We start from the raw sequence: 21,362 nt of genomic DNA on the forward strand, positions 1-21,362 counted from the left end.
TCGGATTTTTTTACATGCGATTAATCATTGTGATCTGACGGCTGGAAAGGATCCCCCGGCAGAACACAATAGATCCGCGGGCAGGATTCCCCTAACCAACACGAACTGTGTTGATGGGGGAATCAAGCGATTTTCTTTTCTTCCACCTGTGAAGAAAGGAAAGACAAGCGAATCATCTATCGGTTTCCTTACTCTATTGCCAATATGAATTATCTTACATACAAGCAGTCTCTTCCTCTGTCCTTCAGAATCTCCATCATGTTCAATGTTTTGTATCCTGAACTCTTATTTTGTTGACAGTCCCATGGTGTCTCCTCTTTCTTCCATTACAGTCTACTCAGATTTGCCATCTGACTTAGAGCTACACTATCACACATTACCATTACAATCTTCTACTTTACTGAACAAAGGTGTAATATTTCTTTGAATAAACTGTATGTTTCATAACATGCATTCATTTTGTATATTTAGAATTCTTTTTTTTGCTACTATGTTATTTTTCAAGGTGCTCTGGACTGCTCTGTTACTGGCACTCTATTTTCCTTCGTAGGTTCATGCTGCACATTGACTATTAATTTTTCTTTCCATTCAGCTCTCTGTAGCTGCATGAGGTGAGCCGGTCTTTAATTTAATGTATATGTCTATATGTATATTTTGTCTATGTTGGACACCAACAGTCACATGTTGCCTTTCTCCACATACATCACTGTCCAGTTACATGGGTTTATTGCGCTTAGGCCATAAGATTTGGAAAAGCAAGGCCATCTGAAACTGCTGAAGGGAAAAGGGAATGGAAAGGCTCATTTTAACAATGTACATGAGTATAACCTTTCCTTTTGGGGATTCTCTGTTTAAAAAAACATTTTGTGTAATAGCTAGCTTGTCTATAAACTATACAAACAGAATGTTGTCTGAGATGGACTTCATTTTATGTTTTCCAGATGGTATGCAGTGTACATTTAAGAGATGGCAAAACTTCTAACAAGAACGTGCTTCCCTGCTGTCTCCCATTCTGTTACATAAATCTGTACTGAAAGAGCAACAACTGATAGCCATACAACAGTTAGACCTGTGTTTATGGGCTTTTGTTTGCTTCAGAACTGCTCCCCTTCCCACACATAAATACAAAATCAGCTTGAAGCAAGTTGAATGCTGGTCAGAAAGAGGTCAAATACACCTGTCACTGAATTCAGAATGCTTAAACTTATGTCAAAAGTAATTACACAGTCCACAGATCATCGACACAGGTGCCTTTGTTGGCTGAAATTGCAGCAAATCCAAAGTGAGAGGAGCTGGTGAAGCAGAAATCAAAAATTTCCAGAGAATACATACAATTTCTTTTCTGCAATAAAGGATTTTTACCTTTCCTTCAAATTGTTTACACTGAACACTAAACTGTGCATGTGCAGCTCAATGTACAATCCCATGTAGCATAGTGAATTAACTTCCTTCCATGTTCGCCGAAGTTGAAACATCCCAGCCTGGTCAATCAAAATGGCCAAAGATATTGAACCTGGAAGAAAACAATGTCGGCAAAAGGAGATTGCTAACATTATATCACTGGAGTGGAGATAAAGATTTTCTTAACCACTTGAGCACCGGAGGGTTTTACCCACTTCATACCCAGGCCAATTTTTGCTATTCAGCACTGTCCTACTTTAACCAGCTGATGACTGCCCTATAGCAGCTTTACTGCTACAGGGTGGCTGCTGTGTGCAGAATCCCATATATATATACATGTGATTCTGCACTTCCTGGTAGGGTGTGCGCACCCTGCTTCTGGTTTGAATAGTTTCAGCAGAAGCTGATCAGCGGATGCCAGCCAATAGATAACTGCCTGCACCTGCTGATCGGTGAGGAGAGACAGGACACAGCTCTGCCTATGTAAACAAGGCAGAGCTGTGTCCTATCAGTGGCAATGTGCTGGATTTTGTTTCCCTGCAAAGTAGGGGATAAAATCCAACACATCCCTTAGTAAAAACACCATATAGTACACATGTAAACACTGGTTAGGCACATAGTTAACCCTTTGATCGCCCTAGATGATTAACCTCCTCCCAGCCAGTGCCATTAGTACAGTGACAGCATATATTTTTAGCACTGATCACAGTATTAGTGTCACTATTTGCCACAAATGTCAGTTAGTGTGAGATTGTCTGCCACAATATTGCAGTCCCGCTATAAGTCGCCACTTGACACCATTACTAGTTTAAAGAAAATAAAATAAAAATTCCACTATACAGAGGGAAAAATAAATATTGAACACGTTATCATTTTTCTAGGTAAATATATTTCTATGGGTGATATTGACATGAAATGTTCGCCACATGTCGGTAACAACCCATGCAATCCATACACACAAAGAAACCAAAACAAATAAGTTCAGAAATTAAGTTATGTGTAATAAAATGGAATGACAAAGGGAAAAGTATTGGACACATGAAGAAAGGGAGGTTCAAAAAGGCATGGAAAGCCAAGACACCAGCTGAAATCTATCAGTAATTAGAAAGCAATCCTGCCCCTCGTCAGTGCAAATTAATATCAGCTGGTTCAGTCTCAACTGATAGCCTATAAAAAGGTATCTCATTACCAAGGTGTCACACAAGAAACATCTCATGCTGGGTAAAAGCAAAGAGCTCTCTCAAGACCTTTGCAACTCTCTCCTCTCTCTCTCCTCTTGCTCCAGAAGCAATATATTGCAATACAATACCAATAAAGGCGAAAATTCACTTTACAATCAATGTGCAACTTATATGTTAAAAAGTACTTTAAAAAAGTAAACACTAAAGTTTATATATCTACAACATAAAAGTCCATTAAAGTGCTTATAACATGCCAAGAAAAGTGTCTTAGAGCTTCTTTGCTGTATTCAAAGTGCAGTTTCCACTCCAGTGTCTGTGTTCACGTGCTCCCCCTTCGGGTACCACATTCACCATCCATCCATGACCCCTTATGTTACTAAGCGGGTCTGCTAGTGCCCAGGGATTTCTCCTCCAGGTCTCCTTTTCCTCCATAGGGCAATGCCCAGATAACACCTTTCCAGGTAACAGCTCGTAATGGCATGGAACAGACCTCCTCAGTCAGCAGATTTATACTTGTAATGGCAGTGATCAGCGACTTATGGTAGGACTCTAATGGTGCGGTAGGCAAACTGACACTAACTGATGCTGGCTGGGAGGACTAAATGACTGAAACTGACATCACCAGGGACACCAATACAGCGATCAGTGAGAATACACTGTCACTGTACTAATGACACTGGTTGGGAAGCGGTTAACATCTAAGGGAGCTCAAAGGGTTAATTGTGTGCCTAACAATGTGTAATGTGCTGCTTTTTACTAAATATCTGTTTATACTTCCTACTTGTTTTGCTGGGGAGAAGAAACAATCAGATCGTTCCCTCTTTGTCAACACAAGGGTTCTGGGCTGTGATTGGACACAGCCAACCAGCAGGTCTCAGCCATGAATCATTGGCTGAAACCTGCTGACAAATCCCGCTGTGATTAGCCGGGTGGGAGGCACAGCTGACATATAGGCAGCATTTACAGTATAGAACCCAACTGTGTTTTAGAAAAAAAACTGCTAGAAATCAGAAAATCCATGTACATTTATGTTACCATTTGTTTCAATCTGCAATATGGTTTGAAATGTATTTCTAGATCAAACATTAGGAATATGCTTTTACTTACCTTCCATAAGATCTATGTATACTAGAAATGCAGAATACACTTGGGAACTGTCAGCTACATCCAATGATATCATCTCCTTGAACTGTAAAAGAGAATTCAAAACAAAATTTAAAAGGAAATCCTGTTAAATTAACCGCTTGCCCTCCACCCTATAGCAGAAGTTCGGCTACACAGTGGCAGGGCTGCACAAAATCAAGTATATATACATGATTTGTATTCAAAGGTAGGGGGGATGCGCGCTGACCTAGCCACGCCGCTATTGGTTGCTAGAGATGTCAATCACAGGGTCCCAAGCCGGCGATTCCCCGCCGGCACTCGGCTATCATCAAGCAAAGCTGACAGGGGAGAGACCTGTGTGTAAACACAGATCTCTCTGCCGTTAGGATGGACATGCTATTTTGCTGTGCAGAGAGATACAAACCAGCATGTCCCCCTAGTAAAACACAGCACACAGTAAAAAACACACAGCACACAGTTAACCCTTTGATTGCCCCAGATGTTAACCCCTTCCTGCTCAGTGTCATTAGTACAGTGTCAGTGCTTTTTATTAGCACTGATCACTGTGTTAGTGTCACTGGGGATGTCAGTGGCAGTCAGTTCCCACCCAGTGTCAGAAAGCCCACCGCAGTCACGCTATAAGTTGCTGATTGGCACCATTACTAGTATAAAAAAACCCAACAATTCCAGTATATATACCACCATTTGTAGACACTATAACTTTCACATAAACCAATTAATTTACACGTATTGGAATTTTTTTTAGCAAAGACATGCAGCAGAATACATTTTGGCCTAAATTTATGAAGAAATTAGATTTTTAACATTTTTTTACTGGATATATTTCGTAGCAAAAAGTAAAAAATATTGTTTTTTTTTTTTCAAAAATGTCAGTCTTTTTTTCTTTATAGCGCAGAAAATAAAAAATGCAGAGGTGGTCAGATACCACTGAAAGAAAGCTCTATTTGTGGGGAAAAAAAAAGGACTTAAATTTCATTTATGTACAGAGTTGCATGACCATGTATTTGTCAGTTAAAGTAACGCAGCTCAGTATAGCAAAAAATGGCCTGGTCAGGGAGAGGGGTAAATCCTCTGAAGGGCAAGTGGTTAAGAAAAATTGCTGCAGATTGATGAATCTTCTCTGCTTCTGTTCTATGTGTGCTGAAAAGGATTATGTCAAAATAGTTTATAAGTATATAGTCTATTTTAATAAAAGTACGGATAAAAGCAAAACTTTTTTTTGTACGGCTCCAGGGCCGTTAAAGGTTTTCAGGAAAATAGATGTGCAATTTACATCTCTAAAATGCTAGAAGATGCTCCATGAAGTTTGGGCCTATGTGGCTAGTCTGTGAAAAAATGTTTTACACCTGGTATCCTCACAGTTGGGAGGCGTAGCAGAATGCGTTTTGAGGTGTAATTCTAAGTATCACCATGCTGTGTGTTTGAAATATCTTAAACTGATACGAACGGTTCATTTTTGTTTTTTGTAAAATAACAATCATGTCATACTTACCTGCTCCGTGCAGTGGTTTTACACAGTGCAGCCTAGATCTTCCTCTTCTCGGGTCCCTTGCCAGTGCTCTTGGCTCCTTCTTTCTGTTGCACCTGAGCAGGCGTGTTCTGGAGACACTGCTCCGTGTGTCTATTCACCCCCCCCCCCAATTGGCTGATTGGCTATGATTGACAGCAGAGGGAGCCAATGGCTCCCTCTTGTTGTCTCAGCCAATGAGGAGGCAAAGACCCAGAACAGCCGATGCTGTTGTGCACATCGATGGATCGCAATGCAGCTCGGGTAAGTATTGAGGGGGCTGGGGGCACTGCTGCACACAGAATCTTTTTTTACCTTCATGCATAGAATGCATGAAGTTAAATAACATTGGGCCTTTACAACCACTTCAACAAATTACAAATTTACGTAAAAATACATTTTCACTTTTCCTGCATTCTCCAAAAAACTTATGGCAAAAAGAAAAAAAATATTCAAAAGACTCACAATGCCTTTCAGAATATACCTTTGGGTGTTTTGCTTTTCAAACTTTGGTCATTTTTGGAGGTTTGGGGGTGTTTCTCCTGCCCTGACACTCAAGAAATACACTGTGTACACAATTATTAGGCAAGTGAGTATTAGGCAAATCATAATTTGTATGCATATTGTCCAGCTTCAAACTGTATAAACCTGAATGCTTACTGTATTAAAGCATTTCAGGTGATGTGTATTTGTGTAATGAGGGATGGCTTAAGGAGATCAACACCCCATATCATAGCTGTGCACAATTATTAGGCAGCTTCTTTTCCTCAGGCAAAAAAAGAGATTTAACTGACTCTGAAAAGTGAAATAATTTTATTTTTTCTTACCTGTAAAATCCATTTCTTGGAGTACATCAAGGGACACAGAGCAGGCCATAATAATCACTATGTGGGTTATATGCCACCTATAGGTGAATGGACACTGGCCAACCAATCAAGCAGGAAACCCCCCCCCCAAATAACCCCCACTACGCAGGAAGAACCTTATTTTTGTAGCAAGAAATGAAAATCCAGAAAGAGGGAAGGGACCTCTGTGTCCCGTGATGTACTCCAAGAAATGGATTTTACAGATATGTAGAAAAAAATCCAATTTTCTTCATCATACATCAAGGGACACAGAGCAGGCTATAATAATGACTATGTGGGATGTCCCAAAGCAATAACCTTTAGGGGTGGGTGACATCACAATAACCACCACCAACATCCCACAAGGAGTTATTCAGCTGTTCGAAAAACACTGTGGTTAAAGGCAGAATCCTTCGTGGCTCTGCCATCCACCTGGTAAAACCTTGTGAATGTATGAACCGAAGACCATGTAGCACCCTTGCAAACCTGAGCAACTGATGCCTGGTGGCAGATAGCTCAATATGCCCCCATACTCCTGGTATAGTGTGCCTTCACCTAAAATGTCAAGCACCTGTGGTAGTTAGCCCTTGTAGATCGCCAACTCGGGGGTTCCCTAGGGTGCGAAGTCTAAGTCCCAACCTGCTTCTTCACCAAAGCCCCTGATGGTGGGGATGGGCTTGCAGCAAGCTAGTGCCGGGTCTTGGCCCCCAGCTGAAAATGCGGAGACCACTTGCGTGAGCAGAGTACAATGGCAGAAGACAACAAGAAATCCAATAGACAAGCTGAGGCCAGGATAGGCGGAAATCAAGCACAGCCGGTGACCGAAGCTGGGGTCGGTACACAGGTACTCAGATACAGGATACAGGAGTAGATACAAGCAGGAGCTCAAAGAACTAAGTTGTTCATGTAAAGTGGGCTAGACTGAGCTTATATAGACAAGCAAACTAGGAGGCGGGCCAGAAAGTGATGAAAGGGAAGGAAATAAAACACAGAATAGCAGGCGACGCCCATAGGTGAGCATAGAAAAACCACCCATGAAGGGAATCAGGAGGTAAGAATGCACACACAAGAAAATGCAGGCTAACTTGTGCCACAAAAGGGTGGAACCTTGTTCTTCAACCCATAAGATTGAATGATTAACTGAGGAATCCACTTAGAAATAGTTAATTTGGATGCCGCCTGTCCTCTCCTGGGATCTTCCAGCAAAATACACAAGGAATCAACCTTTCTAATCTGCGCCGTCTATCTCAAAAAGACCCCTACTGCCCGGACCACATCCAGGGCATACAAAGATCTTTCGTTTGCAGGCTGAGGCCTAGGAAAGAATGAAGGCAGAGCAATGTCCTGATTGAGATAAAATCTAGAAAGCACCTTTAGCAAAAAGGATGGATGAGGCTGTAACACCACCATATCCTGGTGTAAAACCAAAAGTGGTTCCCTACAAGAACGGGCTGCCAACTCCGATGCCCTTCTTGCAGAGGTAACTGTCACCAAAAACACAATCTTTTGAGTTAGCAGAGCTAACAGAATCTCCCTGATAGATTCAAATGGTTGTTTCTGTAAAACATGCAAGACCAAGTTCAAGCCCCAAGGACACAGGGGCTGTCTGACAGGAGGAACTGTATGCATCACTTCCTGTAAAAAAAAGTACGTACCAAAGAGTGAGAAGCGATCAGCCTTTGGAAGAAAACAGCCAAGTCTGAAATCTGACCCTTAATAGTACCAACAGCCAACTTCTTTTCTACTCCTGTCTGGAGAAAAGACAAAATTCTCCCAATCAAATATTTCTGGGGGTGCCAATTTCAACCCTCACACCAAGAAATACATGCCTTGAAAGTTTTATAATAAATGTTCCTAGAAACCAGCTTCCTATCGTTCAGCATTGTGTGGATAACCAAATCTGACACTCCCCTATCTTTTAAGATTTGGGTCTCAACAGCCATGCCGTCAAAATCGGTGACTATAAAACTGGGTGCAATATAGGTCCCTGAGACAGCAGGTCCTACCGATCTGGCAGAGGCCATGGATCGCCCACTGCTAGCCTGACAAAGTCCGCGTACCAACACCTCTTGGGCCAAGCTGGTGCCAATAATATCACCGGAATCACCTCATTCTGAATCCTGTGTAATAGCTGTGGGAGTAGCTGAATCAGGGGAAAAGCATATATTAGGGAAAACCAATCCCACGGTATCACCAAGGCATTTACCTGTATCGCAAGAGGGTCCCGTGTCCTGGACACAAACCTGTCCACCTTGCTGTTGAACCTGTAAGCCAATAGATCTACATCCAGGTACCCCCAATGCTGGAAGATTACCAAGAACACCTCGGGATGCAGAGCCCATTTCCCCCCGAAACAACCGATGATGACTGAGGTAGTCCGCCTGCCAATTCTCTATCCCTGGAATGAATATTGCTGACAGAACTGGAACATGCTCTTCTGCCCAAGCTAGAATGTGATGTACCACCTCCTGAGCACTCCAGCTCTGGATACATCAACCGCCTTGGTGGTTGATGTATGCCACTGCCATAGCATTGGGTCGGACTGGACCCTGACTGGCCAACCCTGAAGCCTGGTCGTCCAAAATGTCAGGGCAAGCCGCACCGACCGAAGCTCTAGGATATTGATGGGAAGCATCCTATGCTGTGGCGACCATGTCCCCTGGATTGTGGTCCCTTTTAGAACAGCCCCCAACCCGAGAGGCTGGCATCGGTTGTTACCAGCTTCCAAATTACTGGTGGGAAAGATCTTCCCTAAAATCCGAACTTCCAACCAATTCAAGCTTTGCAGCATCCGGGGAGACAAAGACATGCGGTAATGCAGCGCCGGACAGAATGCAGCGCCAACAGAATATTCCTCTGCAGAGGCCTTGAGTGGAACTGTGCATAGGTCATTATCTCAAATGAGGATACCATCTTCCCCATTAACCTCATGCAGAGATGAATGGAAGCATACTTCCTGTTCCTCAAACTCCGAACCCGATCTCTTAGGGTGCAGCCCTTTCCTGGAGGCAGAAACACCTTTCTAGGATCAAACCAAATACTCCAGACTCTGTACTGGCTCCAGGGCCGACTTCTCTAGGTTCAGCACCCAGCCCAAGCGTTCCAGAGTATGATTCGCAAGGGCTATATTTTTTCTCAGGCTTGGACCAGACTGACCCCTGAGCAGTAGATCATTTAGATCAGGCCTTGAAATTTCCACTCGCCTCCTCGCATTGGCGAGTGGAAATTATGATGGGGCGAGTGTGTCCCCCAGGGCCATCTTGCTGAGCAGACTCGGAACTCAGGGGTGGCTCCATCACTCGCACTGGGAGCCGTCAGACTGCTCAATAGTTGAGCAAAGTGAAAGCAAAGGAAGGAGTACGTGCTGTGCTCTCTGCCGCCCCCTAGAGTGCAGTACCCGGATCTGTGAGTGAAGGTAAAGTACTGTACTGCAACTTTTTATAGGGCTCTGTGTGTGTATGTACGTGTGTGTGTGTGTGTACACGTGTCTGTATGTACATGTGTCTGTGTGTATACGTTTGTGTGTATGTACATGTGTGTACATGTTTCTGTGTGTGTGTGTGTGTACACATGTGTCTGTATGCGTGCGTGCGTTTAAGCATACATGTATGGCTGGTTTGGTCAGGTTCAGGATGATGTGGTTATTATGGGTGTTAGAGGATGGGGAATTTGAGGTACTGCTGGGTTGGATAGAAGGTAGGATATGCTTGGTAGAGTTATGGTTTGGTGAGTGAGAGATTATGGTTGTATGCGGTGCATGGTCTAAGTATGATGTAGTGCTTGGGGGGACCCTGATATAATGTGGGGGGACTCTGGGGACCCTGATATAATGTGGGGGGACTCTGGGGACCCTGATATAATGTGGGGGGACTCTGGGGACCCTGATATAATGTGGGTAACATTTAACAGTGTAATTTCATGAGATAATTTACAAGGCCATGTTTAGGGACAGAATTAGGGGTAAGGAAGGGTAAGGGATGGCTGGGGCAACTGCTGGTGAGCAACTCTTAAGGCCTGGCTAGTAGCTCAGGACTTGAAATTTTAAGCCCTGATTTAGATAGCCCAAAATCGAGTTTCTGTCACAAACTGCAGAAACCTTTGATGAGCTGGAAATATTGGCACATGTAGGTATGCATCCTTGATATCTATAGACGCTAGAAAGTCTCCCTCTTGTAAAGATACGACTACTGACCGGACCAACTTCATCCGAAGTGAACGGATCTTTAGGAACCGGTTCTGACCCTTTAAGCCTGGAAAAGGCCATTCATCTTTGGAACTGTGAATAGGTTTAAATACATTCCCTAGAACTTTTCATCCGCTGGAACCTGCCCAATCCTGGGACAACAGCCGGTCGAGTGCCTGAAACAAAGAATTCCTTCTCAATGGATTCATTAGACCTTAAGAAACGAGGAGGAATCCCCCAAAATCCCAATTTGTACCCCTGAGCAACTGTAGCAGTGACCCACTTGTCCTGGATCAGCTCTTCCCAGATTTCTGCAAAATCCAACAGTCTTCCCCCCCACCCGCATGAGTGGGGGTGTCCCTCAATAATGAAGTAGACTTAGCATCTGATCTGGCGGGCTTTTGCACCCAGGGTTTCTCCTGGCCCTGGCCCTGAAATTTTCCCCTAGACACAGAGTCCTGTGTTCGGCAAAATGCTTGTCTACCGGAAGAAGCACCAACCACCAAAGTGCCTTGCCCCTGAACCACTTGCCTACTGGGCACTTATACCCCCTTCCTGGCCAGGCAAATTTTCAGCTTTCAGAGCTGTTGCACTTTGAATAACTGCGCGGTCATGCAACACTGTACCCATATGACATTTTTATCATTTTTTTTTCACACAAATAGAGCTAATAGAATAAATAATAGAATAAATTCTTTTGGAGGTATTTAATCACCACTGGGTGTTTTATTTTTTGCGCTATAAACAAAAAAAGAGCAAAAATTTTGAAAACAAAAAACAGTTTTTCTTTGTTTCTATTATAAAATTTTGCAAACGGGTAATTTTTCTCTTTCACTGATGTGCATTGATGTGCACTGATAGGCGGCACTGAGGTGGCGCGGATAGGCAGCACTGATGAGCTGGTACTGATATTCAGCAATGATGGGCACTGATAGGCGGCACTGACTGACGGCACTACTGGACACTGATGGGGGGCACTGCTAGGTACTGATGGGCACAGATGGGTGGCACTGCTTGGCACTTGTGGGTGACACTGGTAGGTGGCACTGCTGGGCACTGATTATCAGGACACTGTTCATCAGTGCCGATCTGTTTTCTGACAATTGATAATTATCGGCAGTACTTTCCTGACGCTGTGACAGCGTGAGGAAAGTGCAGCCAGTAACAAGCAACTGCATTTACCCGGTGATCTGCTATATCATTGGATACAGCTGATAACGTGGTAAAAGGCCGTTGTGATCGATCTTTTACCACATCACGTGATCAGCTGTGTCCGTGGCCGTCATTCGGCTATAGTCCGGTTCTCAAGTGGTTAAAGGTTGGGCGTTTGTACTTCCTCTTAAAAGGGTAAAAGCGTACTTTTTCCCCGAGACCTTCTGGATATAATTGTCTAGGTCCTCCCCAAACATTCTCCATGAAAGGGAAAACCCGCCAAAAATCTTTTGCACGGCAGCTCCGCCGCGCAACAAAAGATCCTCTGCACGTGTACCAACAGAAGAGCCATGCGAGAGATCTGCTGAATCGAATCCTTAAGGGCATCAACTGCAAAACTGGTTGTGCGGCAGCCTCTACCAGGAAACAAGAATCCTTAAACACCTGGGCATTATCCACAGGACAAGTTAAATGCTTATTCAGGGAAGACACAGCTGCATCTACCCCAGCCTGCCCCACTTTCTAACAAACATCTTCTCCATAGGATACAGAACGGAGAATCTTTTAGGCGGAACAAAAACTCTGGGTGCTCCCAGACAGCATACATAACTTGCTCCACAAGAGGATGCATGGAAATGCCTGAATACTTTAAGGTGGCTTTAATGAGCCCAAAGAGGAATAAGAGACCTCAGATGCCCCTACTGGGGGCAACTTCATATCTCCATATCAGTGAGGGTCTTAACGTATAACCTCTGTGATTGAGAAGCAGAAACCTCCAGCTTCTCCTCAGGCTGTGACTCCTCTGAGAGAGAATCAATTGCCTGATCCTCTTCAAGATCCTCTATCACATCTTCGTCCTCAGGTTCCACCCGCTCTTGTGCAAGGACTGGTGAGTCCAAAGATGGGGATCTTTCTCGCCTCTTACCCCCCTGATCCACCGATGCAACCATCCCATCAATCTTGTCTTCTAACCCTGCTAAGGCTGATGCAAGATCCTCCTTAGTTATGTGCACCGTATTCACAATAGACCTGCTTGAAAGTAAAGCAACACACTCCAATGCACTCCACTGAAAAACAGGGGGTAGCATGTACACAACCCTCTAAGATGACCCTCCCAGGGAAGCACTCATGTGCCCTTAGAATAATCTGCCCGTTGTCCCGGCCATCCCTCCAGGGTCAAGCAACAGTAGCAGCAGAGGTAGTGGTGACTGCGGAAGCTCACATGTAACAGGCAGCGTGCTATGTAAACAATATGGCTGACCTCCTCTTCCTACTGCGCATGCGCTCCTGCCGTGCACACTTGTACGCCCACATGGTCTCTACTACAGCAGACTCCCTCAAGTGGCCAAAAATATGTATTACACACAGGTACAAGCAAAACAGAAAAAAGTACTCCCCCTAGTGGTCTTCCCAGTCATCTATAGCGGACTCCACTGCATATATAATGTATATATATATATATATATATATATATATATATATATATATATAAAAATAAAAGGTCGCAGGCCCCTGACCTTTTAGACAAGGACCAACCTTCACCCATCATGGCGGACCTTGTCCTAAAGACCTTCAAGGACTCGGTCCCCCTTTTAAATATGAAGGCCATTGCCTTGGACCCGTATAGCACCCTGCCCGAAGCACCTTGGTCAGATCAATATCTGTGCACACAGTGTATGATAGTCAGGAAATTAGATGTGTATTTTTATTTCATTTTACAAAAATTGTGACATAAATTACAACTAATTTAATCACAATTGCCTGCCTAATGAATTACTTGCAAAGATTTCCACACCTGGCTAATGCATTTGCTAAATCTCAGAACAGGGGGTGTTCATACCCACGCACCAAAAACCACTGGAAAGCTATGTTACCTAGTCCTATAGTTAGGATTTTTCATGTATACAAAAGTATAAGATTAGGGGTCTCATATGTATGACCCCGCCACTTTGTTTTCTTCAGCCCTCCAAGATTGACAGCTCCTTCTGAGGATATGAGAATTAATCCGCAATATCAAAGTTCACCCCAAGAAAAACGGCAAATGAAAATTTATTATCCCCGCCTGACATCAGAAAAAACAAAGCCTGAAAACCATATACTGTCTTCGAGCTAATGATAAATAATACTACCCAAGGGGTGAAATTTCCTTCACCAAGTCTTGACAAAGATGGTGGCACATAGTATTCATCTATATCCACCCATTAGGGACGCACCAAAATTTCAGCTGCCGAAACATATCGGCCGAAAACAGCCGTATCGGCACTTTGCCGATAGGAAAAATTTAGCCAATACAAGGGACTGTCTGTGTGTACTGCAGATGTGGGGGGGGGGGGGGGGGTTGTGGGGAGTGGCAGAGAAAGTCAGGAGAGGAGCAGTGTATACAATGACTGGCTGCCTATATGTCAGTGCCAGTTTTTAAATGTAATTACAGTTTTTTTTTCTTCACTATAGCTTGGAGAATGAGCTATCACTCTCCCTGGAGCTAAAGGAAACAAAGGGGCAGGGTCACTGGGTAATGTCACTGGATGACATTTCTTCAGCCCTCCAAGACTGACAGCTCCTTCTCTGAGCTATAGTGAAGAAAAAAAAAGCTGGCAATTGCATTTAAAAACAATGCCATTTTTTAAATGTACTTATCGGCTTTTTTCCCTTTACTATAGCTCAGAGAAGGAGCTGTCATTCTCAGAGGGTAAAAGGAAACAAAGGGGCGGGGTCATCCAGTGACATTACCCAGTGTCCCTGCCCTTTTGTTTCCTTTAGCTCTGGGGTGCGTGACAGCAAATTTTCTGAGCTATAGTGAAGGAAAAAAAAGCCTATAATTACATTTAAAAACCAGCACTGACACAGTGGGGTTTATTTACTAAAGCTGGAGAGTACAAAATCAGGTGTACTTCTGTATAGAAACCAATCAGCTTTCATTGAATTGAACAAGCTGAGGTTAGAAGCTAATTGGCTACCATGCACAGGCACAAAAGATTCTAAGTGAACCATCTTTAGTAAATCTCCTCCATAGTGACAGCCAATGAGGGAGTCTCTCTGTATACACTGCTCCCTCACTGTATACACTGCTCCTCTCCTGCCCCCTCCTTGCACACAGCACTCCCCCACCACCTCCAAAGAGGACCTGTCACTTATATGCTATCACATAGGGGACTATTGGCCCCTTATGTGATAGCAATAAAATCATAAGTTAAAAAAAAAAAAATACATTAAAGTAGAAAAACAATACAAAAAAATTGGATACTCCCCACCCCACACATACGCAGATATTTCAGTTTTTGGCCACGTGCATTCTGAATTTTCAGTATCGGTTTCGGCAGCAGAATTTTCATTTTGGTGCACCACTACCACCCATAACTGAGAAAGGCAATGCTCAGCATGGTTTCCTGACTAGAAGCTATTACTGACAAACTAGCTCTAAAAGGGAGGGGGGAATTGACTTCTAGCTCTTGTTCCTCTATATCTAGAGCTATCCAGACTTAATAGTTAGCATTGCCCTTATCAGAATACATGTAAGCTAAGCAGTAGCCACACTTCCCCTGTGGGTGTCCGGTGGATATGTATGGCTGTCAAATCTCCATCCTAAAAAGTATAAGTAAATGTGCTAAAAAAAATGCTCACAATGAAAAAAAACAACCAATAATTAACTGGAACTCAACATGTTTCGCTCCTAAAGTGGAGCTTCATCAGGAGTATTCAAATCATAATAAATGTGTGCACCTCACAATGTGAAACAAAATATGGCTTGTGTGTGGGCCTTCTATTTATTATGTCAGGCAACTAAGATGGCCGGCGCGTACAGCGACATGATTGTGTCATCACGTCGCCACATGCGTCATGCGCTGCCCTCGTGCATGCACAGTGTCTCCTAACGTCACGATCCTGTGGCAGTGAACATTACAGCGCTGAATACATTAAGCGCTGTTAATATAGTCTGCAGCATTCTATTATGCATTTATATGCAGAAAAATTCTGGGGACAGCCACATACCAGTAGGGTAGGCTGATGTCTCATTAAAGAGAACCTGTCATTACAGTATCCTATCCCATGGGGTTATTGTCCCCCCATGTGATAGCAATAACTTAAAGCCCAAATCTGAGCGAATAAAATAATTATCCCTTGGAGTGGGGCTGTGCCCCCACTGCAAGCGCTAATACCTTGTTTAATCCTATGGGAAAAAGACAAGGAGATTTACTTACCTGATCCTCCTGCAGCGTTTGCAGCACCCACACTTCACCAGTCTAATTCTGACATCATCAAGACCAGAGCAGGATCCATAGTCCTTGCTCTCGACGTGAGCATGCCAAGGGGCAGTCCACTGATGGATTTTGGTGGATTGTCACTTTCACATAAAATGAGCAACTAAAGGATACTTCACCTTTTGCAGGTAAAAAAATGTGTATTTATTATATTTTTATACTGCAGTCTGTAAGGCATTGCACCTGTGATCAGTAGATTGTGGATGCAATACCGGGTCCCAGCCGTTGATTACGCGCCAGTGCCCGATGATTGCCGAGGATCTCCGATGGGTGGGGGGCGAGAACTGTTAGTAAACAAAACAGTTCTCCCTGTCAGCTCCTGCATACTGCTTTGATTGGCTGTGCACAGCCATGCAAAGCAGTGTCAAAAGAAAAAACACAACACAAGCGCTTAAGTCCGTGAGCATCCCAAGACCACAGTAACAGTCACTCGCTTAGGTGCAGCCTTCTAAAGATCGGGGAATCTTCATATTACTGGAAGAAAGCAAAAAGGGGCGCACTCTCCTCGTGCATTACCGTGATAAAAAGGAATTTGAAAATTACAAAACCAAGATTCATAAAACAAGCTAGGAACCAATGTGACAGAAGGGAGTACGTCTCCCGAAACGCATAAGAACACCCTGCTGTTAGAATACCGTTTGCTGGGACTGTCACATTGGTTCCTAGCTTATTTTGTGAATCTTGGTTTGTGAGTATACATTTTTTGTCATTTTCAAATAAATTCCTTTTTATCACAGTAATGCACAAGGAGAGTGCACCCCTTTTTTGCTTTCTTCATGCAAAGCAGTGTGCTTACAGTGAAGCACCCAAACACAGCCCCATAGTAAGAAACACACAGCACACAGTTAACTCTTTGATTGCCCCAGATTTTAACCCATTCCTGCCCAGTGTTATTAGTTGTGGTGCACCGAAATGAAAATTCTGATGCCGAAACTGAAAATTCAAAATGCACTTGGCCGAAAACAGAAACCGAAATGCAGTTTTTAAAAATGAATATAATTTTTTAGGAAAAAAAAACACTTTGATTAAAAAAAACAAAACCACACTATATACACACCCCAATTTTTTGTAAAATATGAAAGAGGATGTTACGGTGAGTAAATAGATACCCAACATGTCATGGAATGGTGTGAAACTGCGGTACTTCAAAATCTCCATGGGTGATGCTTTCAAAATTTCTACAGGTTAGTAGTGTAAAGTTACAAAGGAGGTGAGAATGATTTCTCTTGCTGACGTTCGTGGCGATACCTCACGTGTGTGGTTTGAACACCGTTCGGCAGCGAGGGGCAGGGTTTTTTCAACGTTAAAAAGTTAAGAAGTGATAAATGTGCAAAATTATGCTCTAGTAAGTAATAAAAATTAAAACAGTAAATATTTATAAAGTGATAATGGTATTATGTAAACACATTACATCACATAAATATAAAAAAGTCCATTCAAGTTTTCAGAAAGGTGCATCAGTATTCCCAAATAGGAAGATATCAATCATTCCCATTCAACTTCCATCACATAATAGGGTGCTCGTGATTTCCGTGATAGGCAAAAAGAGGTGTGCTTGCACTCACCAGACGTAAAATATATTTTTACGCATGTAGTATATGGGGTACTGGTGATCATCTGGAACCCGGTGGGGATGTGGCACTCTGACGGCGCTTGGTATACCCAGGGAATGTACTCCGGACCTCTCAGTGGACCCTCTCTGGTAGTGGGAACTGCTCACAGGTTTCACTTACACCCGGCATCAGGTGAGTCTGGTGATTGCAAGCACACCCCTTTTTGCCTATTATGGAAATCAAGAGCAGGGACGGACTGACCATTTGGAAACTTGGGCACTGCCCGAGGGCTCGGGGTCAGTAGGGGGGCCCCATGAGATGCCCCTGGTACCTTTTCCATAAGCTTTTTTGAGTTTGAGCAAGGACACAGGGGCCCCATGATCCCCTATTGCCGGGGGCCCCATGAGTTTTCAGTCCGCCCCTGGTCACGAGCACCTTATTATGCGATGGAAGTTGAATGGGAATGATTGATATCTTCCTATTTGGGAATACTGATGCACCTTTCTGAAAACTTGAATGGACTTTTTTATATTTATTGATCATATTTATGCGATGTAATGTGTTTACATAATACCATTGTCACTTAATAAATATTTACTGTCTTCATTAAGACATCACTTTTTGTATCACTTACTAGCGCATCATTTTGCGTGTTTATCATTTCTTCACTTTAACATTATTTGAGCGCTGTATTTTATGATTATATATATGTTCAAGGATTTTAGGGGTTTCCTTATGCAAGCTGCTTTTATACTAGATTGAGAAGCGCTCGCTTTAAGATTTATATTTTAGGGTTTTTTCAACACCTGTATTGGTGAATTTTTTCATATCAGCCGACGGCCGAAAGGGGTGTTTTTGGCCACCGAAATTTAGGTGCATCCCTAGTTATTTCAGTGTCAGTGCTTTTTATTAGCACTGATCACTGTATTGGTGTCACTGGGGATGTCGGTGACACCAAGTCAGTTACCCCCCAGTGTCAGAATGCCTTCCGCAGTCCTGCTCGGGGGTGGACTGACCATTTGGAAACTCGGGCGCTGCCCGAGGTCAGTAGGGGACCCCATGAGATGCCCCTGGTACCTTTTTCATAGGCTTTTTTGAGTTTGGGCAAGGACACAGGGGCCCCATGATCACCTATTGCCCAGGGGCCCCATGAGTTGTCAGTCCACCCCTGGTCCTGCTATAAGTGGCTGATCGCCACCATTACTCATAAGAATTAAAAAAAAAATCCCAGTATATACACCGCCATCTGTAAACACTATACCTTTCACATAAACCAGTTAATTTACACGTATTGGGATTTTTTATACAGCTATAGAGAACAGACCAAACAGAGGGACAAAAGTGGAGGAAAGTGGGACAGAGGGACTTCGTTCCAAATTAGGGACAGATGGGAGGTATGCCCTTTCCTTCTTCTACTGTCCCCAATCCATCTGCTGATAGTACAGAGCTCTAGGAGTCACCTCTACACATGCTCAGTCTAGAGTATATGGCTAGTTTTTTTTTTCTTTGGGAGGGTGCATGTGATCGGCCCATGGCCAATCAGCACTGCAGGACCCCTGACAGACGGTCAGGGGTCCTGCAACCTCATAGGACAGTCGGAGAATGAAAGCTCCTCCTACAAGCTTTAACCAGTACTCAGCTGGACACTGATAGAAGTCACAAGACTGTTCTATACTGCTGCTAACAAAAGGGATTTAGCAGTTTATATTTAGTAAAGTAATAGCATACCCAATGTTCTGTGGGAGGCCAGATTTGGGGATTTTTTTTACTGAAAACTTGCATTTTATAAACGCATGCTAATATCATATAACAATAAAATTGGTAACAGCCACCATGTTATTCTTCAGGGTCTCTGCTTTCAGAAAATATGTTTTGGGGGTTAACTAATCTTCAGGCCTAAACTGTGCATTGCAATTTATGCAAAAAGCTAGAGAAACCGTGGTAGTGAAGTGGTTAAAAATGAGCAAACCAAACATAACACAGCAGGTGAGAAAACAAGTCTCGTCACAGCACTGAGGCGAGTGAAGTACTCCCGCCTAATTCATTTTATTGCAGCGAACGTAAATCACTGGGGGGCGGAGCTCCGTCAACTCCCCGGATTACAGAAGAAAGATCTGCCTTTACATTCATTGCCGCTCAGATACGTTCTGGCTGTAACATTGGAAGAACGAATACAGCCAGCTTCAGCACTGCAGCCTTGTCTGACTACAACCACCACACCATGTGCTCTGCAGTATGTACACAGCCCGCTCCCCTATCTACTATGAACTGCATGGCCCATCACCACCTCTTCAGGACACGCCCCGAACAGTTCCTCACCCTCGGGTGCTCCAGTATCCAGGGTTCCGCCCCCTCCCGAGTACCGGCGTTCAACGCTGTGATTCCGACTCGCTCTGTGTCCATGACAACCGGAATATGAGAAGTGCACACAGAAAACCTTCCGCCGGTAACAAATATTCAGTATCTAGTTCCGGCCGTAACGAAGGTGAAGATGGCCGTAACCTAGAAGTAAATAATGATTTCTCATCTGAAAATGAGTGCCCTGCTCTATAACGTTTTTGTTCTGTGAGTTGACTATGGAAGCAGATTTGGAATACTGAGGGTAGAAAGTTATGTCAGCAAGGGAACAGTGGAGAGGTTCTATTGCGGTCTGTGCACTGGCAGGCTCGCCGTTTGCCTTGTGTACCATTGTAATCGAGTAAAAGTAAAAAAAAATCCTTCATTTTGGGTTGACATCAGAACAGCAATAGAGTGGAAATTGTCTAAGGGGGACACTACTTGTGGTGACACATCGGGATTCCCTCACTTTGGACTTCCTGTTTTGGTTACAAGACAAGAAGTGAAGGGAAATCTCCCCAATAGAACACACACGGCAAAAAAACCCAAAACTGACGGGTTTTAAACCTCCTTTAGGCTAGGTTCACACCAATGCAGTTTGAGTTTGACCAATTACTGTATGGCGTTGCATTTTTGCACCTGCGTTTTTGCAGTGTTTTTATGTGTTTTGCACAGTTTTTAAATTTTTTTTCTTGTTGCTAGGCAGATTTAAAATGCATCAAAAATGCACTACATGCTTTTCTGTGGCGTTTCCATTAAAGTCTATAGAACCAAAAACTCAACTGTTTGCGTTAAAAAAAGTCCTTGACCCCTTCCAAAAAATGTGCCGGGTACAAACGCGGAGTTGTGAATGTGTCCCATAGGAAATCATGTTGAATGGACTGTAGTGCGTTTCTACAAAACGGGGCTCGCGCATGCCCCCTTCCCTGAAATGTAAAATCACGTATATATATATATATATGTGATTTTGCACACCCGTGCCGCCCTGTAGAAGTATTTCTGCTATAGGGCGGTCGGGAAGCAGTTAATTTACACTGTTCCTTTTTTATTATTATTTTTTTTATCACTTTTATTACTATCACAAGGGAATAACGACATCCTTTGTGGCAGCATGGGCAGGTCCTCTATTTGTAGAGATCTAAGGTCTCTTAGACCCCATAGCTCTCCTCTGGCCTCCAAAGCATCAGATCCCACCAAGATCGGTGTGATCTGATGCTTGTTCAAGCTGCTAATGGGTTGTTTACATGAGCATGAAATCCTCGTCCGTTCCAGTTTCTGATGTCACACAGTGGGAGGAATGACATCCGTTTCATGTGTACAATTTTTGTATTTTTGTACAACCTTGTCTGGCTCCTTTTGCAACCTAAGGTAGAAATACAGTTTGCATAATACTCACACCTATTCCTGTGGTGCTGGACTTCTTCCCAGCCACATTTGCATGGGAGTCATTCATCCCAGCATATGGACACTGTGGGTTTATTTACTAAAGCTGGAGAGTCCAAAATCAGACTCCCTTCTGCATAGAAACCAATCAGCTTCCAGGTTTCATTGCCAAAGCTTCATTGAACAAGCTGAGGTTAGAAGCTGATTGGTTTCTATGCAGAAGGGAGTCTGATTTTGGACTCTCCAGCTTTAGTAAATAAACCCCTGGGTGTCAATGGATCAATGCTGAGCTGTGCATGCAACTTCCTATAAAGTGGAACAGTTCTACTGTTACATACTGTCAACAGGCAGGCTTTTTGTTTTTTGCAGAAGAGCCACGCAGTGTGTCTTCTGCAATAAAATACACTTACCTTCCTGCTTGCAGTGATCCCCAGAA

The 21,362-nt window shown here is 43.5% G+C and overlaps 1 protein-coding gene across 1 annotated transcript in view; it reads right to left on the reverse strand.

Annotated features, from left to right (window-relative positions):
• The window catches only part of TSEN15 (tRNA splicing endonuclease subunit 15), a 63,502-nt gene extending 43,865 nt beyond the window's left edge, over positions 1-19,637 (reverse strand). The window contains exons 1-2 of the mRNA XM_089678854.1: positions 19,526-19,637; positions 3,690-3,771 (exon numbers count right to left, since the gene is read on the reverse strand). Of these exons, the coding sequence (XP_089534980.1) occupies positions 3,690-3,771; positions 19,526-19,609 (166 nt within the window). The 5' untranslated portion in view covers positions 19,610-19,637. The remainder of the gene's footprint in view (positions 1-3,689; positions 3,772-19,525) is intronic.
• Between the last annotated feature and the right edge of the window lie 1,725 nt (positions 19,638-21,362).

Source organism: Staurois parvus, unplaced genomic scaffold, assembly GCF_062004578.1.
Source record: "Staurois parvus isolate SC_StPar_1 unplaced genomic scaffold, SC_StPar_1.0 ptg000210l, whole genome shotgun sequence".
Taxonomy (NCBI): domain Eukaryota; kingdom Metazoa; phylum Chordata; class Amphibia; order Anura; family Ranidae; genus Staurois; species Staurois parvus.